Source organism: Palaemon carinicauda, chromosome 15 (genome assembly GCF_036898095.1).
Source record: "Palaemon carinicauda isolate YSFRI2023 chromosome 15, ASM3689809v2, whole genome shotgun sequence".
NCBI lineage: Eukaryota > Metazoa > Arthropoda > Malacostraca > Decapoda > Palaemonidae > Palaemon > Palaemon carinicauda.
Genome location: NC_090739.1, coordinates 56815090 through 56839306, shown reverse-complemented (window position 1 = coordinate 56839306; position 24217 = coordinate 56815090). Strand labels below are relative to the sequence as shown.

At 42.1% G+C, this 24217-nt stretch overlaps 1 protein-coding gene across 1 annotated transcript in view; it reads right to left on the bottom strand.

Annotated features, from left to right (window-relative positions):
• fzy (cell division cycle 20 protein fzy) overlaps positions 1-23975 on the bottom strand; it is a 240187-nt gene extending 216212 nt beyond the window's left edge. Inside the window, exons 1-2 of the mRNA XM_068388413.1 lie at positions 23862-23975; positions 23647-23746 (exon numbers count right to left, since the gene is read on the bottom strand). Coding sequence (XP_068244514.1) covers positions 23647-23746; positions 23862-23951 — 190 coding nt within the window. The 5' untranslated portion in view covers positions 23952-23975. The remainder of the gene's footprint in view (positions 1-23646; positions 23747-23861) is intronic.
• Positions 23976-24217: the final 242 nt, after the last annotated feature.

Here is a 24217-nt window from a genome sequence, read left to right as displayed (position 1 = left end):
TTCAATATAAATGAAACTTTGAGGAGCAACAAAAATATCATTTGTTAGAGAGATAAAGAGAGGTAAGGAATGGGAGGTAGTGAAAAGTAGCCCACACACACACACACACACACACACACACACACACACACACACACACACACACACACACACACACACAGAGAGAGAGAGAGAGAGAGAGAGAGAGAGAGAGAGAGAGAGAGAGAGAGAGAGAGAGAGAGAGTGTGTTGTTTTAAATAAAAAAAATTTGATAGGTTATAACACATTGGTGCTGATGTAATATCAACTGTATAGACGGTTTGAATAAGTTAAGAAATGGTATAAACGATACTTTGTTATTGTATTCATACGCTCTCAAGAGCGGCAGCTAGACGTTAGCTGATCTGATCACAGCCAAAAGTAAAACAAAAAGAAGTCAACAATACTCGATTTTTAAAACACACCCGAAATTTAAAAACAAAAGTACAGTGAGCCCTCGTTTATCGCGGTAGATAGGTTCCAGACCCGACCGCAATAGGTGAAAATCCGCGAAGTAGTGACACCATATTTACGTATTTACTTAACACGTATATTCAGACTTTTAAAACCTTCCCTTGTACGTAGTACTGTTAACAAACTACCCTTTAATGTACTGAACACTTAATGCATGTACTACAGTACCCTAAACTAAAACAGGCACAAATATTAAAGGCGATTTTATATCATGCGTTTCCTAAACACGCCAAAAAGCACGATAAAAAATGGCAACCAATGTTTTGTTTACGTTTATCTCTGATCATAATGAAGAAACAAACACATTTAGTGTACACATCTGTGTATAGGTTAGTTTTTGCATCGATTATATTGATTATACAGTATGTTGATTTTGTTATTACCAATGTTTTACTTAATTTTTCTTAGGACTTCCAAATGAAATGTTTTTCTTTATGGGCGGCGTCATAAAGTACACTCCATCTTCGATCGTAATAAACAAACGAAGGCATTTAACGCGCATGATGAAAGTGATAAATAATGATATTACAGTAAAAGCTTTTAGAAAATATGTTATTACAAATATTATTTACCGTATCTATATAAAATCATACATACGTAGCAAAGCAGGAAAACAATTTACGAGAGAGAGAGAGAGAGAGAGAGAGAGAGAGAGAGAGAGAGAGAGAGAGAGAGTGTGAGAGTTGTTTTACGTACGTAAATGTAAATTTTAAACAAAAAAAATAGCCCCATTTCATATAAAATAGGTTATTACAAATATTTTACTTTATCATATTACAGTAGTCTGTATAATACTGTAAAGTTCAGTACAGTATGTTGTTGTTAGTCGTGGCGATGAAATTCTCATGAAACAAAAACACGGCATTCGATTACAACAGCTGATCTCTCTCTCTCTCTCTCTCTCTCTCTCTCTCTCTCTCTCTCTCTCTCTCTCTCTTCGTATTATACAATACTTACATATAGATGAAGAAACTAAAATTAGTTTTCTTAGTGTCAATTAAATACGAAAAGAAAAAATTATGCTGAGTTTACATCCATTTTAATCGTTGCTAAAAATACCGCATCCGATTTCATCAGCAAACCACTATTTTTTGGGAAACATCATTTTATTCTAGAAAATTGCTACTCTTTAAATAGTTAATTGCACATTAAGAAAGCGTGTACTTTTGTTTTTAAGTTTCGGGTGTGTTTTAAAAATCGAGTATTGTTGACTTCTTTTTGTATCACTTTTGGCTGTGATCAAATCAGCTGACATTTAGCTGCCGCTCTTGAGAGCGTACGAATACACTAACAAAGTATCGTTTATACCATTTCTTAACTTATTCAAACCGTCTATACAGTTGATATTACATAAGCACCATTGTGTTATAACCTATCAAATTTTTTTGTTTATTACATTTAAAACAACACACACACACACACACACACTCTCTCTCTCTCTCTCTCTCTCTCTGTGGGCTACTTTTCACTACCTCCCATTCCTTACCTCTCTCTATCTCTCTAACAAATGATATCTTTGTTGCTCCTCAAAGTTTCATTTATATTGAAAATCAATCATGATTCAATTTTCCTTACTTTCTCCAATCTCGCACCATCGGTCACATTGCGGTATTTTCGAAATTTCCGGGAAATCCGCGATATATGTATATACATGCGTTATGAAAAAAATCCGCGAAGTGGTGAATCCGCGATGGTCGAACCGCGAAGTAGCGAGGGATCACTGTACACGCTTTCTTAATGTGCAATTAACTATTTAAAGAGTAGCAATTTTCTAGAATAAAATGATGTTTCCCAAAAAATAGTGGTTTGCTGATGAAATCGGATGCCGTATTTTTAGCTACGATTGAAATGGATGTAGACTCGGCATAATTTTTTCGTTTCGTATTTAATTGACACTAAGAAAACTAATTTTAGTTTCTTCATCTATATGTAAGTATTGTATAACACGAGAGAGAGAGAGAGAGAGAGAGAGAGAGAGAGAGAGAGAGAGAGAGAGAGAGAGAGAGAGAGAGAGAGAGAGAGAGAGTGTGTGTGTGTGTGTGTTGTTTTAAATGTAATAAGAGAGAGAGAGAGAGAGAGAGAGAGAGAGAGAGAGAGAGAGAGAGAGAGGAGAGAGAGAGAGAGAGAGAGAGAGAGAGAGAGAGAGAGAGAGTGTGTGTGTTGTTTTAGCTACGATTGAAATGGATGTAGACTCGGCATAATTTTTTCGTTTCGTATTTAATTGACACTAAGAAAACTAATTTTAGTTTCTTCATCTATATGTAAGTATTGTATAACACGAGAGAGAGAGAGAGAGAGAGAGAGAGAGAGAGAGAGAGAGAGAGAGAGAGAATGAATCAGCTGTTGTAATCCAATGCCGTTTTTGTTTCGTGAGAAATTGATCGCCACGACTAACAACAACATACTGTACTTAACTTTACAGTATTATACAGACTACTGTAATATGATAAAGTAAAATATTTGTAATAACCTATTTTATATGAAATGGGGCTATTTGTTGACTTCTACGGCTGAAAATCGTAGACATCTGAATTAGGTTACGCTTACCCTAGACCAAAATTTAACACTAACGACTTACGAACAATCCGCATTACGAACAGACTCTCGGTCCCTATTGTGTTCGTTAGTTGGGGACTGTCTGTAGTAGCAGTGGTGAGAAAAAGAGGAAGTCTATGCTTTCATTAGAATTAAAGCAGGAAATCATAGAAAAGCATGAGCGAGGTGTGCGTGTTAGCGATCTGGCTAAACAATATGGAGGGAATATATCGACGATCTCAACGATCATAAAACAGAAGTCAGCCATTAAATCAGTGAAACCTTCGAAGGGGATCACGATTATTTCTAAACGTCGTAGCCCTACCCTTGAAGAGATGGAACGACTTTTGTTAATATGGATCAAAGACAAGGAGATTGTTGGCGATACGATCACGGAAACGATCATTTGTGAGAAGGCCAGCTTTATCTACAGTGACTTGAAGGCGGCGCGCTCTCGGGGTGACGCGGGGGAGAGTTCAGCCGATCCTACGACGAAGGAATTCAAGGCGTCTCGAGGTTGGTTCGAGAAATTTAGGAAACGGACCAGGATTCATTCAGTTGTTCGTCATGGAGAAGCTTCGAGTTCGGACACTAAGGCTGCTAAAGACTTTGTTAAAAAGTTCGAAAGCATCGTGGCGGAGGAAGGTTACGTAGAGCAGCAGGTTTTCAACTGTGATGAAACCGGTCTGTTTTGGAAAAAGATGCCTAGTCGAACGTACATTACCGCTGAAGAGAAGAAAATGCCTGGACATAACCCAATGAAGGATCGGTTGACTCTTGCGCTTTGTGCCAACGCCAGCGGGGACTGCAAAATTAAGCCTCTGTTAGTTTACCATTCCGAAAACCCTAGGGCATTTAAAGCACATAGAACTAATAAAGACCTGCTACATGTTCTATGGCGTTCTAATTCTAAGGCTTGGGTTACTAGGCATATCTTTGTGGAATGGGTAAACTTAGTTTTCGGCCCTGCTGTCAAGAAGTATCTTCAGGAGAGGAATTTGCCTTTGAAGTGCTTGCTTTGTTTGGACAATGCACCCGCTCACCACCCCCCCGAACTCGAAGATGATATCATCGACAAATACAAATTCATCAAGGTGTTGTATCTTCCACCGAATACCACCCCTATCCTCCAGCCCATGGACCAGCAAGTCATCTCTAATTTTAAGAAGCTCTACACCAAGCACTTATTTAAGCAGTGCTTTAATGTCACGCAAAGCACCAACTTAACTTTGCATGAATTTTGGAGGAGCCACTTCAATATCGTGCACTGCTTAAAGATCATTGATCAGGCTTGGGAGGGAGTAACTCGTCGGACCCTGAATTCCGCTTGGAAGAAGCTTTGGCCTAATGCTGTTGCTCCCAGAGATTTCGAAGGTTTTGGCCCCGAGAATGAACCTGTGCTTGCCGCCGAGGAAGACATCGAAGAGATTGTATCCCTTGGCAAGTCCATGGGTCTGGAGGTGGATGAAGATGACATCACCGAACTCGTCGATGAGCATCATGAAGAGCTCACCACCGAGGAACTCAAGGAGCTGCAAACCATGCAGCATGATGAGTTCCAAGCGCAGTTGAGTGAGTCGGAGGAGATCGAGGAGGTAGGCGAAATCTTAGGTACGGCAGAAATAAAACAGATGTTGGCATATCATCAACACGTTGATTTCATCGACAAGCATCACCCACAGAAACTTCAGGTTTGCCGTGTTGTTGCGCAGTTCGATGATGTTTGCTTAACGATTTTAGAAAAATCCTTAAAAGCCGTACAAAGCAACTTTCACTCGATAGTTTCTTTAAAAAATCTCTACTAAAACGGTCTAGTGATCATGATGAAAAGAAAGAAAGTGAAGCAAAGAAAGAAAGTGAAGCAAAGAAAAGGAAGACCGAATCGAGTGAAAGTGATGAAAATTAAAAATAAGAAAAGAAAAATGTAAAAAAAAAAATATAAAATTATAAAAATGAAAAAAAAAAATAAGCTAAGTTAAGTTAAAGTTCACGTAGTAGTGTAAGTTATCGTACACGTTATCGTACAAAGTCACCGTCCCTACCTCCTCGCTGATCTTCCGTCTCCTCCTGCGTAGAAGTCCCTACACCTGCGCTGGCCTGTCGCTAAGGTAAAGTGTTACATTACAACCCGTTTTTTATTTATTATTTCATTATTATTATTCTTTTTTTTGGTTTGTAATATGTATTTATTATACAGACATTGTATTAATGTATTGTGTAATTATGTGTAGCCATTTATTAGGGATTTATTATGGGTTTTTAGGCTGAGGAACGAATTAAATCAATTACCATGTATTCTTATGGGAATATTTGCTCCAACATACGATTGTTTTAACATACGAAGTAGTTTCTGGAACGAATTAAGATCGTATGTAGAAGTATCACTGTATAGTCATATCTGGCCGTCCTTTAATTGGTGGTAATGAATCGTCAAACCTTTTGTGGTTCAGGCAAGATACCACAAGGTTAATTAACATGTACCTCAAGCTTTTTTTTTGGTGGAACATTAAGATTACAGATTATTGGGACACAAACAAACGTTTAGCGGCACTTACAACAATAAAGACAAACTCAAAATAAGTATATGCTTTTATTACCATTGTAGATATACAAGAGAAGGTAGACACTGTTCAAAACCAAAACATACTGGAAATGTGAACGATAGAAAAATCGCAAGAAAGGAGCTAGGACAGATGATATCTACACCCCCAAATCATGGTACTTTAGTAACATTTCTTTCCTCACTGATGGTGACACTGTATCTAGAGAATACATAAGAGATGAAAGTACAAGGAAAATTTTTGGAAGAATACATAATCATCCTGTATGAAATGATTAATAGCTTACTCATAAAAAAATAGTTCTATTTTAGTTTTGCATCAATTCAAGGCATATTCGCATGATTTTCCTTGTTGGTGAGATTGTTTAATGTGTGTTTTGTGTTGTCAATGGTACCAGTAGATTGGGTCTGTGCATGTATTTTACCACTATATAAGGGTAAGGGAGATGTGCATGAGTGTTGTAATTCAAGAGGTATTAGTTTGTTGAGTGTAGTTGGAAAAGTGTATGGTAGAGTACTGATTATTAGGATTAAGGATGAAACAGAGAATGCAATCTTGGAAGTACAGGGTGGTTTTAGAAGAGGTAGGGGTTGTATGAATCAGATTTTTACAGTTAGGCAGATATGCGAGAAATATTTAGCAAAAGATAAGGAGGTGTACGTTGCGTTTATGGATCTGGAGAAAGCATATGATAGAGTTGATAGGGAAGCAATGTGGAATGTGATGAGGTTATATGGAGTTGGTGGAAGGTTGTTGCAAGCAGTGAAAAGTTTCTACAATGGTAGTAAAGCATGTGTTAGAATAGGAAATGAAGTGAGCGATTGGTTTCCGGTGAGAGTGGGATGTGTAATGTCGCCGTGGTTGTTTAACTTGTATGTTGATGGAGTGGTGAGAGAGGTGAATGCTCGAGTGCTTGGACGAGGATTAAAACTGGTAGGCGAGAATGATCATGAATGGGAGGTAAATCAGTTGTTGTTTGCGGATGATACTGTACTGGTAGCAGACACAGAAGAGAAGCTTGACCGACTAGTGACAGAATTTGGAAGGGTGTGTGAGAGAAGGAAGTTGAGAGTTAATGTGGGTAAGAGTAAGGTTATGAGATGTACGAGAAGGGAAGGTGGTGCAAGGTTGAATGTCATGTTGAATGGAGAGTTACTTGAGGAGGTGGATCAGTTTAAGTACTTGGGGTCTGTTGTTGCAGCAAATGGTGGAGTGGAAGCAGATGTACGTCAGAGAGTGAATGAAGGTTGCAGGGTTTTGGGGGCAGTTAAGGGAGTAGTAAAAAATAGAGGGTTGGGCATGAATATAAAGAGAGTTCTATATGAGAAAGTGATTGTACCAACTGTGATGTATGGATCGGAGTTGTGGGGAATGAAAGGGATGGAGAGACAGAAATTGAATGTGTTTGAGATGAAGTGTCTGAGGAGTATGGCTGGTGTATCTCGAGTAGATAGGGTTAGGAACGAAGTGGTGAGGGTGAGAACGGGTGTGAGAAATGAGTTAGCGGCTAGAGTGGATATGAATGTGTTGAGGTGGTTTGGCCATGTTGAGAGAATGGAAAATGGCTGTCTGCTAAAGAAGGTGATGAAAGCAAGAGTTGATGGGAGAAGTACAAGAGGAAGGCCAAGGTTTGGGTGGATGGATGGTGTGAAGAAAGCTCTGGGTGATAGGAGGATAGATGTGAGAGAGGCAAGAGAGCGTGCTAGAAATAGGAATGTATGGCGAGCGATTGTGACGCAGTTCCGGTAGGCCCTGCTGCTTCCTCCGGTGCCTTAGATGACCGCGGAGGTAGCAGCAGTAGGGGATTCAGCAGTATGAAGCTTCATCTGTGGTGGAAAATGTGGGAGGTTGGGCTGTGGCACCCTAGCAGTACCAGCTGAACTCGGCTGAGTCCCTGGTTAGGCTGGAGGAACGTAGAGAGTAGAGGTCCCCTTTTTTGTTTTGTTTCTTTGTTGATGTCGGCTACCCCCCAAAATTGGGGGAAGTGCCTTTGGTATATGGATGGATTTCCTTACCAAAATACCCCCTCTCTCTCTCTTCTCTCTTTTAGTTATTCAAAATAACTTCCCGAAAAATGCACACAATTCCAGATTCTCAAGCAGTTTTTCTATAGCAAACTTAAGTAGTTTGAAGAACTAGTTTAGTTTTCACATTACTGGTAGAGATGTTACCTTAGATGTCCCTACCTCTATTAATTTTATTTCTGTTACAGTATTCCCTTTATAATTGATCGATTTTTGTAAATTTGTATTGAAATTAACAAGAAGCTACACTTGTATTAGGAAATGAGTTAGAAAAACACTAAAAATCAAGTGTGAAGGATCAGGTTAAAAAGAAGAAAGCAAAGGTAGTCCCCCTTCGCACTTTCTGATACAGCTTTGCAGACCACAGAGGGTGTAATCTTCGTCCCAGATGTAGAAACAGTGAATACCAGGGGCTTTGCGAAGAAACGCCCTTCACGTCTTCCACTCAGATAATTATTATGATCAGTATTACTTGCTAAGCTACAACCCTAGTTGGAAAAGCAGGATGCTAATAAGCCCAGAGGCACCAAAAGGGAAAATAGCCCTGTGAGAAAAGGAAACCGGAAAAAAAAAAATATTTTAAGAACAGTAATAACATTAAAATAAATATTTCCTATATAAACTATAAAAACCTTAACAAAACAAATGGAAGAAAAATAAGATAAAATAGTGTGCCCGAGTGTACCCTCAAGCAAGCGAACTCTAATTCAAGACAGTGGAAGACCATGATACAGAGGCTTTGGCCCAACCCAAGACAAGAGAACCATGGTTTGACTTTGGATTGTCCTTCTAAAAGATCTGCTTACCATAGCTAAAGAGTCTCTTCTACCCTTACCAAGAGGAAAGTGGCCACTGAACAATTACTGTGAAGTAGTTAACCCCTTGAGAGAAGAAGAATTGTTTGGTACTCTCGAAGTTGTCAGGTGTATGAGGACAGGGGAGAATATGTAAAGAATAGGCCAGACTATTCTGTGTATGGGTAGGCAAGGGGAAAATGAACCATAACCAGAGAGAAGGATCCAATGTAGCACTGTCTGGCCAGTCAAAGGACCCTATAATTCTCTAGCAGTAGTATCTCAACGGCCTACGATACTAAAAGACGGTTCCCTGGAGGAAACCGTTCAAACAGGAGGTTTGGAGGAAGGTCAGGAAGCTGAAGAAGAAACCTTTCCCACTGGGAAGAAGACCACTCCCAGCATTCAACATACTTGTTACTTTCGTCACATCATTGCCCCCTGCTGGCCGGGCGAAGACAAGCGAGGATCATTGTCCTCCGCAGACATGAAGGTACCATAGGTGAGGCACTCGGGACCAGGGCAGGTACACATAGCTGGCAGGAAGGCGCAGACACACACACAGAAAAAGACAAAAAGCAAAGATTAATGGCAGTCCAAAATATCAGTGAGAAGGAAAGAGCGGCAACACCCATTCTCCGTCTGAGCCAAAAGCAAAGTGAAGCACAGTCACAGGTATGCGAGTGAAAGGGATAGCTACACCCCTATCGGCCCCCCTAACTAGCGGGATGGATAGTTAACCCTCGCTATACTCTAATGGCTTATCCTTTCGGCGACCTATAAATAGCATTGATTTGTACTGTAATCTAGTTACGCAACAAGTAAGCCTTCAGGGGAGGGTGTATACGAAGACTGGGTGTCATAAGAAGACTAAAACCAAGGAAGATTATCCAGGTTTAATAAATATATTCATCCATACAAAATCTGTAATAAATAGAAATAACAAAATATTGTGCAAAATACTGAGGAAAGGAAATAAGAATAATAGCCAATAAAAAAAGGATGCAATGAAAGATAAAAATGTGTGAATAACAGAAATGAAGAGCAAACAGAAAAGAAGGAAGACTAAGATAAATTAGATTATATTTTACCAAATGTGGGAAAGTGTTGTTTTCTTCATAATAGCGATTTACACTAAAATGCTTGTACAGTAATTTATTATGCAGAAAGGTATGAAATACCATTATAGTGAACCCTCGTTTATCGCGGTAGATAGGTTCCAAACCCGGCCGCGATAGCTGAAAATCCGCGAAGTAGGGACACCATATTTACGTATTTATTTAACATGAATATTCAGACTTTTAAAACCTTTCCTTTATGTAGTACTGTTAACAAACTACCCTTTAATGTACAGAACACTTAATGCATGTACTACAGTACCCTAAACTAAAACAGGCACAAATATCAAAGGCGATTTTATATCATGCGTTTCCTAAACACGCCAAAAAGCACGATAAAAAATGACAACCAATGCTTTGTTTACATTTATCTCTGATCATAATGAAGAAACAAACGCATTTACACATCTGTGTATAGGCTAGTTTTTGCATCGATTATATTGATTATATGTTGATTTTCTTATTACCAATGTTTTACTTAATTTTTCTTAGGATTCCAAATAAATTAAATGAATGCCATTTATATAATGTTTTTCTTTATGACGCCGCCTGAAACGGAAACCTTCCATTCGTTTACTGTACGCTCCATCTTCGATCCTAATAAACAAACGAAGGCATTAAACGCGCATGATGAAAGTGATAAATAATGATACAGTGAACCCTCGTTTATCGCGGTAGATAGGTTCCAGTCGCGGCCGCGATAGGTGAAAATCCGCGAAGTAGTGACACCATATTTACCTATTTATTCAACATGTATATTCAGACTTTTAAAACCTTCCCTTGTACGTAGTACTGTTAACAAACTACCCTTTAATGTACAGAACACTTAATGCATGTACTACAGTACCCTAAACTAAAACAGGCACAAATATTAAAGGTGATTTTATATCATGCATTTCCTAAGCCTGCTAAAAAGCACGATAAAAAATGGCAACTAATGTTTTGTTTACATTTATCTCTGATCATAATGTAGAAACAAACTGGAGGTAGAGCTTTGCTTATTACCCAGACATATTTCCCATACTTTTCCCTTAGAACTACATCACATCTTCCTACTTTAGATATATATATATATATATATATATATATATATATATATATATATATATATATATATATATATATTTATATATATATATATGTGTGTGTGTGTGTATATATATATATATATATATATATTTATATGTATACACATATACATACCTACATATATACATAAGTACATGCATACATATATATATATATATATATATATATTACTGTATATATATGGGTTATGGAAAAAATCCGCGAAGTGGTGAATCCGCGATGGTCGAACCGCGAAGTAGCGAGGGTTCACTGTATTAAAAGCTTTTAGTAAATATGTTATTACAAATATTATTTACCGTATCTATATAAAATCCTACATATGTAACAAAGCAAGAAAACAATTTTTTTTCTTTTTTTTTGGCGTTTAATCAACAATAACAAACTGCCGCTAATGACCGAATGATAATTTACGAGAGAGAGAGAGAGAGAGAGAGAGAGAGAGAGAGAGAGAGAGAGAGAGAGATTGTTTTAAATGTAATAAACAAAAAAATATGATAGGTTATAACATGTATATTCACTTTTAAAACCTTCCCTTTACGTAGTACTCTTAACAAACTACCCTTTAATGTACAGAACACTTAATGCATGTACTACAGTACCCTAAACTAAAACAGGCACAAATATTAATATGGTAGAATATTAAAGTAGTATAAAAAAATAAAGATTGTTACTGTACTCACCACGAAAAAAGTTGAAGAAAAACTTGAATGATGATGGCGATGAATTTGCTGCACAGTAGAAATGATGTTGAAGCTGATGATGTCTTCTACTGTGCAGCCAATGATAGTATTTTACGTCTCTTCAGACGGAGGTGTCTTTTCCTGGGACACCTCTTCAACTTCTTCCTGGGACACCTCTTCAACTTCTTCCTGGGACACTTCTTCAATTTCTTCCGAAGGCATAGTAGCAGGAGGAACTGGCTCTTTTTTGCGAGGCTGGAAGAACATTGTGATCAGAAGTTGCTGCCGCTGCTTCTTTTTTTGCTCGAAGAGCATCCTTTAGGGAGTCATGTCTTCATCGATTTTGTTGCAGAATTGCATAGAACGAACCATATCGTCGTCCCACTCTTGCGACAATTCTTTCAACTTCTTCGCAAGGTTGCAGAGCTTGGCAAGCCGTTCTAATGTTAAGCCCGTTTCTTCAACATTTTCTTGGGTCTCTTCCTGTGTTTCACTGTCTTCTTCACTGGCCGATTTCATCAGGTCTTCGAGGTCTGCGTCAGTTAGCGGCTGGGAATTGCAGTCCAACAACTCGTCGACGTCTTCAGTCGTCATGTCGCCAATCCCGTCACCTCCAATTATCGCAGCCAACTGCACAGATTTCCGTATTGCAGAGTGTTGAATCTAAGCAGGTGTAAATCCCTCGTCATCGTAAACAATCTGGGGCCACAACTTCTTCCAGCTCGCATTAACAGTAGCAGGTTTCATTTCTTTCAGTGCCTTCTGAAAGTTCTGGAGGCACGTGGCTATTGCGTACTTCCGCCAGTACGCCTTCAAATTGAATGTTTCATCCTCATCATCTTGGGCAGCATCCACACACGCAACGAGGTCCGCCAAGGTATTCTTCGTGTAGAGGGCCTTGAACGCCCTGATAACCCCCTGGTCCATCGGTTGAATTAATGACGTTGTGTTGGGTGGCAGGAACTCAACCTGAATGCCCTCATGCGACAGATCAGTTGCATGTCCACCAGTGTTATCCATAAGGAGAAGGATCTTAAATGGTAAGCCCTTCTCTAAGAGATATTTACTGACTTGCGGGATAAAACACTGGTGGAACCAGTTGGAGGTCAGCATCTTCGTAATCCATGCTTTTGGATTATGCATCCAGTACACTGGAAGGAGATTCTTATTTTTATTTTTCAAAGCGCGAGGGTTTTTCATTTTGTAAATAAGCCCCGGCTTTAGCAAAAATCCAGCAGCATTGCCACACATCACGAGGGTAACACGATCTTTGAATGCTTTAAATCCAGAGGCTTTGGCTTCTGCTTTGAACAGGAAAGTTCGCGACGGCATTCTCTTCCAAAACAAGCCGGTCTCATCCATATTAAACACTTGTTCGGGCTTGTATCCACCTTCAGTGATAGTGTTCTTAAATGTCTCATTCGCGTAAGCTTCAGCAGCGGTAGTGTCAGCGGAAGCAGCCTCGCCATGCAGGGAAACGCTTTTCAGGCCGAAGCGTTTCTGAAACTTGGCGAACCATCCTTTGCTGGCGGAAAAACGTTATTTCTGAGGCTGGGAATCAGTGGATGTCCCTGCTAGAGGTTCATCTAGTACAACATCTTCGTCTTCTTCAGCATGGTCGCCATCGTCGTCTTGAGGTTCCTTTGCCGCAAAATTCTCATACAAACCCAAAGCCTTGGTTCGGATGGTGTTCGTATTCAAGGCTATGTTCTTCTTCCGGCAGTCGGCAATCCAGACTGCTAAAGCACCTTCCATACGGACGATCGTTTTATTACGAGCGATAACAACTCGCTTCGCTGACCTGCTAAAGGTGATGGCAGCCATCTTTCTAATGTTCGCCTCGTCCTTCTTAATGGAGCGAACGGTGGATTCGTTCACTCCAAAATGGCGGGCTGCGGCCGCGTAACTTCTGCCTTCTTTCAACATATCGTGAAGTGTCACCTTCTCAGCAATCGTCATCATTTTTCGGTGGCGTTTAGGCTCACTACCAGCCTTAGTAGAAGCAGAACGCTTGGGAGCCATTGAACGCTTGGGAGCCATTGTAGGGGTTAAACATAAAGTTCAACTTCAAACAGTCACGCACAGCACAGATTAAAGTTACACAGTCGTCGGCGCCCACTCGTGTCCGAGTATTGGGTTCTGTCGTTAGCCATCAGCCTCCTATCTATGGGGTGGGTGCTTATGTCTGATGTGGCTGTTAAGTCCTAGTCTGTGGTGGAAGAGTCGCGGACAGTGTTCACAAGGGAGGGTAGGTGGTGGGCGGGGCTGTTCTAATCGCTCTCTCCTTCTTCTCCTCCTAGCCTCCTCATTTTGTCTCCTCCTCTCCTCGAAGTCCACGGTGCCATGGTGTACTGTACTCCTCCAGGTTTTCCTGTCCCTGGCTGTTTCTTCCCATGAGGAAGGATCGATGTCAGTTAGAGCCAGGGTGCGCTTTAGTTGTAACGTAGCAGCATCTACACGGCGAGAGAGCGGCAAACAAAGTGGCCGCGAGAAGATGCTGCGGATCGGAGAAGCGGTCAAAACACCAATCACAGGCTAGATTACAAAACTTGGGAGCTGATTCGTCATCTATCAGCACTGGAACCAATCACAGTCTGTCTTACATGCTACGTAGTAGTTACAAATTCAAATACAAGGTACTATATACAGTATGCTTTACGTACGCTATTTTACACTTGTTTTGTTGTAGGATATGTACGCTTATTCGAGATGTGATTTTTGCAACAAAGAATATTATTGGATGCAGTACTACGTACGTATACATACAAAAGATTCGTGGAAAAGATGCACATCCATTACATTTGTAGTAGTAGCCATCAGCAGCCTTACACCATTCAAATATGACAAAGTCAGACTGCATCTGATTTGCGTTTCATGTTCGATTTAATTCTACTACGTATACTGAATTATCGATCACATTCTCTTTTCGTGTTTTATTTCTTTCTGTACTGAATTATATGTCATATGTAATGCAATGAACCATCAGTAAGAGCCGATATTACTAATTATCAATGAAATTAACAAAATATTTTGGGTCTTCATATATCGCGGCTATTTTCGAAATTTACGGAAAATCCGCGATATATGTATATACATGCATTATGAAAACAATCCGCGAAGTCGTGAATCTGCGATAGTCGAACCGCGAAGTAGCGAGGGCTCACTGTAAATGGAAATAAGCTGAAAATAATTAGATATAAATGATGACATTAAGGAAAATAAATTGAAGGAATAAATTAAAATTAAATATAAAAAGAGGGAGTTAATTAACAAACATGTCTTGCACAAGAACTTTTAATGAGAGAGAGAGAGAGAGAGAGAGAGAGAGAGAGAGAGAGAGAGAGAGAGAGAGAGAGAGAGAGAGAGAGAGAGAGAGAGAGAGAGTGTGTGTGTGTGTGTGTATGTGTGGGTGTCTATTGCCATACTAGTGGAGGGCCATATAACTGCCTACTCGGAACTAATCCCGGAGAGTTGAGGGCAGTCTCTCTTCCCCCAACAGATTCCCCATAAGTATGGAGCCTCAAAGCAAACTAAGTGAAACAAATCGGCTCTGTTCCCGAAAAAAAGGAAAAAGTACCTAAAGAGCTTCTCTGACATCAACTTGAGTGTACCCTCTTAGACTACTACTACACGAATTCTGTCCCACTGCACAGGCCACTCACAGTCATCACAGGGGGATGACTGCAAACTGTAATCCCCCTGCAAATAACACAAAGCTCATGGGGGCCCACTTTTAGCTTGCTAACATAGTGGCCTTTTTTGCCGGGCAAAGCTGCAGAAAAAGAAAAGCGATTAACAATTCTAACAACCAAGTCAGCAAGTACAGTAGTGTATGTCAGTACTTGGCTGCGGCCAAAGTTAAAGTGAGGGTTGCTCGGCCTGTCAGATGGGCGGTGTTTACCCGCCACCTGGAAACCAACTATGTTTACTTTGTTGAAAGTCTAAAAGTCTAATGGCTGTTTCAGCTTTGCTAATATTATACTCATATTAACGGTTGAAGGTTTGTATCACGTGTAGGAGCAAATTTAATTTTAGATAAATTTGGAAGATAATAGTACAGGATACATTAAATTGAAGCATAATAAGTAGAACAGTAATTAAAACTCAATGGTCCACTTATGAACCCTCTGGATTACATGCATTGGAAGCCAACTCCAAAGTTGAAATATTGATTTGGTACATTTTATTTAACAAATTTGGAAATAATTTGTATTTTTCCTAACATACAAACCTGAAGCTATTTATATTAGGGTATTACTTTCGGCGCATCTGAAAGATGAGCCATGATAATTTTAGCGAGGGATAGCTACCCCATCCGCTAGTTAGCCGGTGGAGGGTGGGGTAGACTGGCTACCCCGCTCACTCACACCTCTAGGCTGAGTAACCACTTTGCTTTATGGCAGGACTTCTCGGGGGACAGGGTGGCGGGCCAATTTGTATAAATAGCTTCAGGTTTGTATGTTAGGAAAAATACAAATTATTTCAAAATTTGTTATTTGTTACGACACAGATATAAACCTTCGCTATTTATAATAGGGTGACTTACTCTTAGGAGGGAGGAAGCCCTCACCAACTGGCCTTGGTCATGACCCGCGGTCCTCTCTATTTCGATCTGTGATCGAAAGTAGAAGGGACCCTACCCTCACTAAAATCAAGTGCCGATATGAGGTAAAGCACTGATAGCGGCCAGCAGAAGCTTGTGTGTGAGTGGAACTAACAGTGTGGCTTGTCTTTAACATAGGAACTCAAGTACAGAACCTAATGTTCTTAAAGACTTACCCAATACCCTCCCTCTAAAAGGTATTGAGGACGTAACAAAGTATTCTTCTATACTTAGGAGGCACAAGGGAAATGGGTCTTACCTGCAGCGAAGTGAGGTCAGCTATGCTGAGGCTTGCGGAGCTGTTTTCCCCAGAGGGGAGAAGGTGAAAGGAAGAAAGGAGCCAGACATTCTTACTCATTCACCCCAGACTAATCCAGGTAGCATCAGCCCTCAGCCCTCTGCTACTTGTCCATCAAGGAGCCTGAGGTGTTTAGACCATTTGTTGTGCGACCACCACAGGACCAATGGAATAGGTCTCCATGTTCTTGTGGGTTATGTCTTCACAGGTAGTGGGCCGTGAAGGTCGATTGACGCTTCCACATGCCCACTTAAAGTATCTGCACCACAGAGTAGTTTCTTGAACGCCAGGACGTAGCAACGCCAGTGACGTCACGAGCTCTGGGTTTAAGGATGGAGGAGAGTCTAGATTAAGAGAAACCTCAATTGCCTTCCGATCCCAGAGGGGAAGGAATTCCTTGAGGTCCTCCTCTTGACCTTCCCCGTGCTGGTCAACAGTGCCGACACACAGGGGCGAGCTGGTATCGTTCTTTTAAGGTAACCCCACAGACTCCTCACTGGGTAAAACCCGTTGATGGGTTTCCGGTTACCGAACGAAGACTTTATTCGAAATGGGCTCCGCCTAGGGTACAGCACACTCGGATTTAAGTCTTGGCAATACACTCAGGGACGCCGCTGAGGATTACTTCTCCCCGTCTCCTAGGGTAGGAGACATCAGACGTTGGATCATACAACACACTAACTCTCTTGGTCAGAAGCCCAAGTGAGTAGAAAGGGCATCTTCCGTGTAAGGAAGCGATCTGCTTCTGGGCCTACGGTTCGTAGAGAGGGGCCTTCAGAGACTGAAGGACCCGAACCGCGTTCCCAGGAGAAGGTTGAGATCCGACGGGGAACAAGTTACAGTATCTCACACGCATCGGTGGGAGAGAATCCCTTTACACGACATCAGTCACAAAGGACCGAACACTTCGCCTGGAAGACCGACGCTGAAAAGTGTCTGAGGTGCCTAGACATCTTTTCCGTAACCTGTTGGGAAAGGCCTCTCTGAGAGAGGTGGTTTAGGATCGTCCCAGGCGAGAAGTCGAAGCAAAGCTACGGCTTAGGAAAGTGTTCGCATGTGGCTGCTTGGAAGATCGTGTCGTGGAAGAAGATCCCTCGAAACTCCCGTCAGGAGCTGTAGAAGGTCCGGGAACCATTCTTTGGGTTGCCATAGCAAAGCTATTGGAACTCCGTCAGGGGCTGTAGAAGGTCTGGGAACCATTCTGCGGGATGCCACAGCGAAGCTCTTGGAGTCATTGATAAGATCCTGCTTATCCTGACTTGGCTGAGGACTTTTTCACCAGTCCGAATGGGGGGAAAAAACAAGGCACACCTCTAGGCCGCCCCACAGATCTTGGAATACATCTTGTTTGAGGTCCTGGGGAACGGTCGAGTGGGAGCCTGAAGATCAGGGCCACTGCGAGCATAACCACAGTCGGGGACCCCACAAAGTTAAGACTTTGTTGGATACAAGATGATTCCAAGACACTAGGAGCCCACTATCTGGGTGGTTTTGCAAGCACATCTCTATACCAGGAATGACGCGAGCAGATGGGGGCAACTAGTTGTCCTCTGTCCATCTAAGGCTTCGTACTGCTAGATGGTTCTCTAAGAGAGGTGAATGCTAGTACCTTTCTGAATCAGACCAACTGACGAGGATGGAATGGTATGGCATATGCCCCCCCCCCCCCCTCTCTCTCTTTTGATGCATTATAGAGAGCATCAGGTCCAGAGGGAAGACGAGAAGACAGGCCTCTTTGCGGAAGCTCTCGTCGGCCACCCATCATCAGCGGATTGTCCGGCGGTGAGGGGGGGATTGCATTGCAATAAACACACCTCGAGATGATGTCGAGACGTGTAACCAATTGCACGTTCTTGCAACGAAGGGGAACAGCCTGTTCTCCCTCCAACTGCCACTAATCCAGTGTGGTTGGCCGAATAAGACCGATACCAAACGGTAAACCAGTTAATCAGTACAGCTTATGATATAATAGCGAATCTCCATAGAGATCGCTTTCCGGACAAGAGAGTGTATGGTAATCACAGAACGCATCCAACTAAACCCAAGAGGGGATTGAGACGTATCTTCAATCTATTGTTGGGTGGGTAAAGAGCATAAGTGTACTACTAAGTAGTAACACCGAACTGTGTGCATGACAAGTATACATGCGTAGTTCGACTTCAGTCGTGTCCAGAACTCAGTCGGAGAATGTTAGAAACGTTCGTAACAGAGGTTTCTCCTTCTTAGGACAGAAACATTCGTACTTCTCCGTCTCCGATCGGTAAACTACCATTTATATTAAACATTCCCTATTAGGGAACAAAAATGCTTCTGAGAAGTTTCCAGCCAAAGCCTTTATAGGAGACTAAGACTTCCGATCAGGAGAAAGGAAAAAATGCCTATAAGGAGACAGAAAGTAAATGCCGTATGTCTGGCTTCAGAAAAGTAGCCAAGTAATGTACTGAATAACCTGGTTTCAGTAAGGGATATAAATATACAACTTAATAGAGCGGAGTTCTAATTGGAAGATGTACATAGCCCTTATTGGCAGAAAGATCGCTTGCACGCATATATGTACTTGTCCATTTGCACTAACGCATGCGTATTCTCTGCCTCCATGAAACGTCTGCGACGAATCCGGTTGTGGGAATAATGTATGTGCGATGAATCGCAACATTATTGGCGAAAGAATTTTGATCGTTGACTAACTAATATTTTCTTGAATGAGAGCGAACATGTTCTCAAACAAAAATATACAGTTATAGGGGCGATCATATCCCCTTTGGTTTACCCTTCCTCTTTATATGAGGGGCTAGCCAGTGTTCATTACACAGATACGGATGTCTGTTTACCTGTGGGAGGGGTTTGAAACGTTCGTAACGTAATGAAAAGATGACCACACTGTTGCTATCGTTCTTTTAACGTCAGCTAACAATGTTCCTTCGGGACTAATTGTTCGAAACAATAACCCCGTAAGGAAAGAATAGAAAGTCTCGGAAGACTATCGTGTAAAAAGGCAAGTCGTTATACCCAGGGTACAATGACGGGGGAGGCTGCCTTCATCAAACGGTAGAACAGAGTTTAAGACCATAAACTCGCGGTTTTGTCTTGGCTAGAGTGCATGCTCCGGGAAGGCTTATAGCCTTTATGAAGTTTCAACACCCATTGAAGTTTTGTAAAAAAAAAAAAAAAAAAAAAAAAAAAACCACCACCTCTCAGGAACGTCTCCCGAATAAGGGTGAAGTCTCGGATGTGGGGGTTTGCTTCAAGAAGGCCAGACATAATTGCCATCGACCGCTTACCTAAAGAGGTTGCCATCAAACGCTTTTTCGATAGTGAGAAAACTACCGTCTATTTCAGGCAAGGCCTGCCAGGTGAAATGAACTGCAATGTAAAGCATTTTCATTCCCCGCTCATTTCCATCTGCTAACCCAACCACTCGAAGTGGGAAGGTGGAGGAAAGATGACGGTAGTTCGTTCGAAAACGAAAGGATCGGTGCTGGCAAAACCAGGCTAGCTGATATAGTAATCAGCTGGAAGTGTAGAGTGACGTATCAAGTCACACCTTTGGAAGACCCCTCCCGTCGAGGGGGGGGATCGACCATAGAGTTTTCAGAAAACTCTGAATCGTGGAAACAGAGATTCGGAAGAGAACCTAGGGGTTCAGAATCTATTTGTGAATTCCTTTCTCACGACCCTAAGGGATGTTATGCCGAGAACCCGCAGGAGCTCTGTCGCTGATTCCTGATGGAATTCCAGGAATCGTGTTACGTGACCATGACCCAAAGGAACTGTGTCATAGTTACCTGTAGAGATTCGTAAACCCTTAGGCAGCAGGCATCCCTCTATCATCAGAGTACAACTCTTAATGACGATGGGCGCGCGTGGACAATTCACGGGACGAGAGTTCGAAAACTCTGTCACGAGAGTAAACCTCTTGTGCACTCGTGAACACTTCGCACAACGAGAGTTCGAAAACTCTGTTATATAAGTATGGCTATGGTCACGAGAACCCAAAGGTTCAGCGTGAACTGCGTTGTGTGACCCTGAAGGGTCATAAGAATTGTTCGTGCACTTCAACCGACTGCGTGCGCACCAAATTGGTCGTGCATGCTAGCCAATATGGTCGTGCGCGCGTGCCAATACAGTCGTGCGCTCCAATCCAATCGTGTGCGCATGCCAATATGGTCGTGCACTCCTATCCGAACGTGTGCGCCAAAATGGTCGTGCATGTGCGCCAAAATGGTCGTGCGTGTGCGCCAATTTGGTCGTGCGCTCTTGCGCCAAACTGTTGGTAGGCGGAAGGGAGCTTGTACTCGCACCTTTTTCGAGCTTGTGGAGCGCATGAGATTGTTCGCGCACCTGGCGCGCATAAGGTTGTGGCGCGCAGTGTGTTGTTCACGCGCATGGCGCACCACAGGATGTTCGAGCGCATGGCGAGCAACAGGATGTTCGCGCATATGGCGCGCCAAAGGGTGAACCTGTGCGCCATGATCGCCATTTTGCTTACAAGCGCCAAGACGGTCGTGCGCTCCAATTTGGCCGTGCGCACGAGAGCTCTCAGGTCGGTGAGAGAACTCACTGCTACGCTCACCCGAAGGTTCACGATAGCTTGTGTTGTGTGAGTGCAATCGATCAACACAACAAAGAGTTTGGAAACTCTCTGTCATAAAAGGAATGTGGTGCGCGAACCCGAAGGGTCAGCGCAACGAGAAACCGAAGTTTCCCTGTCACTAAACACAAAAGTGTCGGAGTGACTAAAGTTACAAGAGCCCAAGGGTTCTGCGTAACTAATGTTACAAGACCCCGAAGGGTCAGCGTAACGAGAAACCGAAGTTTCCTTGTCATGAAACACCGAAGTGTCAGTGACTAAAGTTACAAGAGCCCTAGAGTTAACGTAACTGATGTTACGAGACCCCGCAACGAGAAACCGCAGTTTCCCTGTCACAACACACTGGAGTGTTAGAGTGACTAAAGTTACAAGAGCCCAAGGGCTCAGCGTAACTAATGTTACATGACCCCGAAGGGTCAGCGCAACGAGAAACCGAAGTTTACCTGTCACAAAACACCGAAGTGTCAGAGTGACTAAAGTTACGAGACCCCAACGGTTCTGCATAACTAATGTTACGAGACCCCGAAGGATCAGCGTAACGAGGAATCGAGGTTCCTGTCACGAGACCCCGAAAGGTCTGCGTGATTGATGGCACACGTTCCCGAAGGCTCAATGTTACCATCATTACGAGAGCCCGAAGGTTTCGAGCGGAGTCCAACTGTCATAAGAACCAGCAGGATCAACATGACGAGAGCCCGAAGGCTCAAACGATCACGCCAGCCCAAAAGGGTGATCGAACGAGACCCCGAAGGATCAAGATAACACCTCCGCATAAGAGGCTTGTTCTCCCGAAGGAGAAAGTCGCTTAAGAAAAGGCTCTCACTCCGCCCCTGAAGGAGAACCATAAGCGTGGGGATAACCTGCTTCGGAGAAAGCTCTGCCACCGCCCCTGGTGGATCAGGAAGCTCCTACAAGTTATTTCTCGCGAACGAGAGGGAAGTTCTCCCGAAGGAAATCGCCTAAGACAAGCTTTCTCCCAGCTCATTGGGAGTAAACCGTAGGCGTAAAATATCTCTCTCGCGAACGAGGGAGAAGTCCTCCCGAAGGAGGATATCACCAAAGACAAGCTTTCTCCCAGCTCTATGGGAAAAAAGCGAAGGCTTAATAATCTCTCTCTCGCGAACGAGAGTGAAGTCCTCCCGAAGAAGGACATCGCCTAAAACAAGCTTTCTCCCAGCTCTATGGGAAAAAAGCGTAGGCGTAAGAAACTCTCTCCCACGAACGAGAGAGAAGTCCTCCCGAAGGAGGACATCGCCTAAGGCAAGCTTCCTCCCAGCTCTATGGGAAAAAAGCGTAGGCGTAAAAAATCTCTCTCGCAAATGAGAGAGAAGTCCTCCCGCAAGAGGACATAGCCCAAGTAAAGCTTTATCCCAGCTCTATGGAAAAAAAAGCATAGGTGTAAACAAAAATCATTCTCTCTCTCTCTCTGAGAGAGAGAGAATAGTTCCCCTCGAAGGAGAAACATCAAGTTGAAGGTTGACAGCGAATGCTACCTCGTAATGAGGGCATCTCACGAGCTACCACATGTGTACTACGTCGCTGTTACCTGTGAAAAAAAAGAAAAAGAAAGTTATCAATTACAATTCATGCTCCATTGCACAAAATACACTATTCGGGGAATAAGTCACCTTCCTTGTAAGATAATTCCTCGAAAGGGAGCTGAACTGTTATAAACTTTAAATCTGTAATGAACAAACACATGGCAGTGTTGAGAACCTGCCGAAGGACAACAATCTTACGGCGGAGGCAGTTGGATACGATGTCAACAGCACTAAAGTTACCCTTATCTAACAACGTATATTTCCATTTATACATATATGCACTCAAATATACATACATACATACATATACCAAGGCACTTCCCCCAATTTTTGGGGGTAGCCGACATCAACAAAGAAACAAAAACAAAAAGGGGACCTCTACTCTCTACGTTCCTCCCAGCCTAACAAGGGACTCAACCGAGTTCAGCTGGTACTGCTAGGGTGTCACAGCCCACCCTCCCACATTATCCACCACAGATGAAGCTTCATAATGCTGAATCCCCTACTGCTGCTACCTCCGCGGTCATCTAAGGCATCGGAGGAAGCAGCAGGGCCTACTGGAACTGCGTCACAATCGCTCGCCATTCATTCCTATTTCTAGCACGCTCTCTTGCCTCGCTCACATCTATCCTCCTATCACCCAGAGCTTCCTTCACTCCATCCATCCACCCAAACCTTGGCCTTCCTCTTGTACTTCTCCCATCAACTCTTGCATTCATCACCTTCTTTAGCAGACAGCCATTTTCCATTCTCTCAACATGGCCAAACCACCTCAACACATTCATATCCACTCTAGCTGCTAACTCATTTCTTACACCCGTTCTCACCCTCACCACTTCGTTCCTAACCCTATCTACTTGAGATACACCAGCCATACTCCTTAGACACTTCATCTCAAACACATTCAATTTCTGTCTCTCCATCACTTTCATTCCCCACAACTCCGATCCATACATCACAGTTGGTACAATCACTATCTCATATATAAGAAAAAAAAAAACGTCTCTCAAATATATGTAAGATAAATAAAAACACACACGAAAACCAAAAAAATAAAAATAAATGAAAAACATCAAGGCCAGTCTTTGCAGGAGAGAAGGACAGCATGTCCGTCCTCTACCGAGCCAAAAAGTAAAGTGGTTACTCAGCCGAGAGGTGTGAGTGAGCGGGGTAGCCAGTCTACCCCACCCCCCACCCGCTAACTAGCGGATGGGGTAGTTATCCTTCACTAAAATTATCATGGCTCGTCTTTCAGCTGCGACGAAAGTAATACCCTATTATAAATAGCGAAGGTTTGTATATCTGTCGGAACAAACATACCTTCTTTTGCCTGTGGTGCTTTACTTTTAAAGGACAATATCTTATTTTCTTTCGGCTGGCCATCATTAAGATTTTCAGACATTTTTTGTTGGTATTCTCTCTGAAATCATGAACTAAAAGTTTAGTAACAAACCATAAAATTTTAGAATACTATATATTCATGTCATTTCCTTCATATTGAGAAGAGAAGTGAACAAAATGCTTTGCTACTGCACCTGCTGAAAAGAAAGCTCATCATCATCACCACTCTTTTCAATACTTGAATTTTCCATACTATTTATCAATAGATGATATGAACGTTCCATGTCTGTAGTACTACGATTTGGGATAAACCTGCAAATTAAAAAAATAAATAAATGAATAAAAAAAAAAACTCATTTACAATCCATCCATCAAAACATAGTGACTATGAAAGACTGCACAAGGTAGATAATTTCATACCAAGCACTGTATAATTAAAAAAATTAGATTCAAAATACTCATTATATTTTAGGGTTTACTATGTTGACAGGCAATAATTATTAATGTAGCTAAATAAAATCTAGATTTTTAGAAATTTTTGAAACTATTT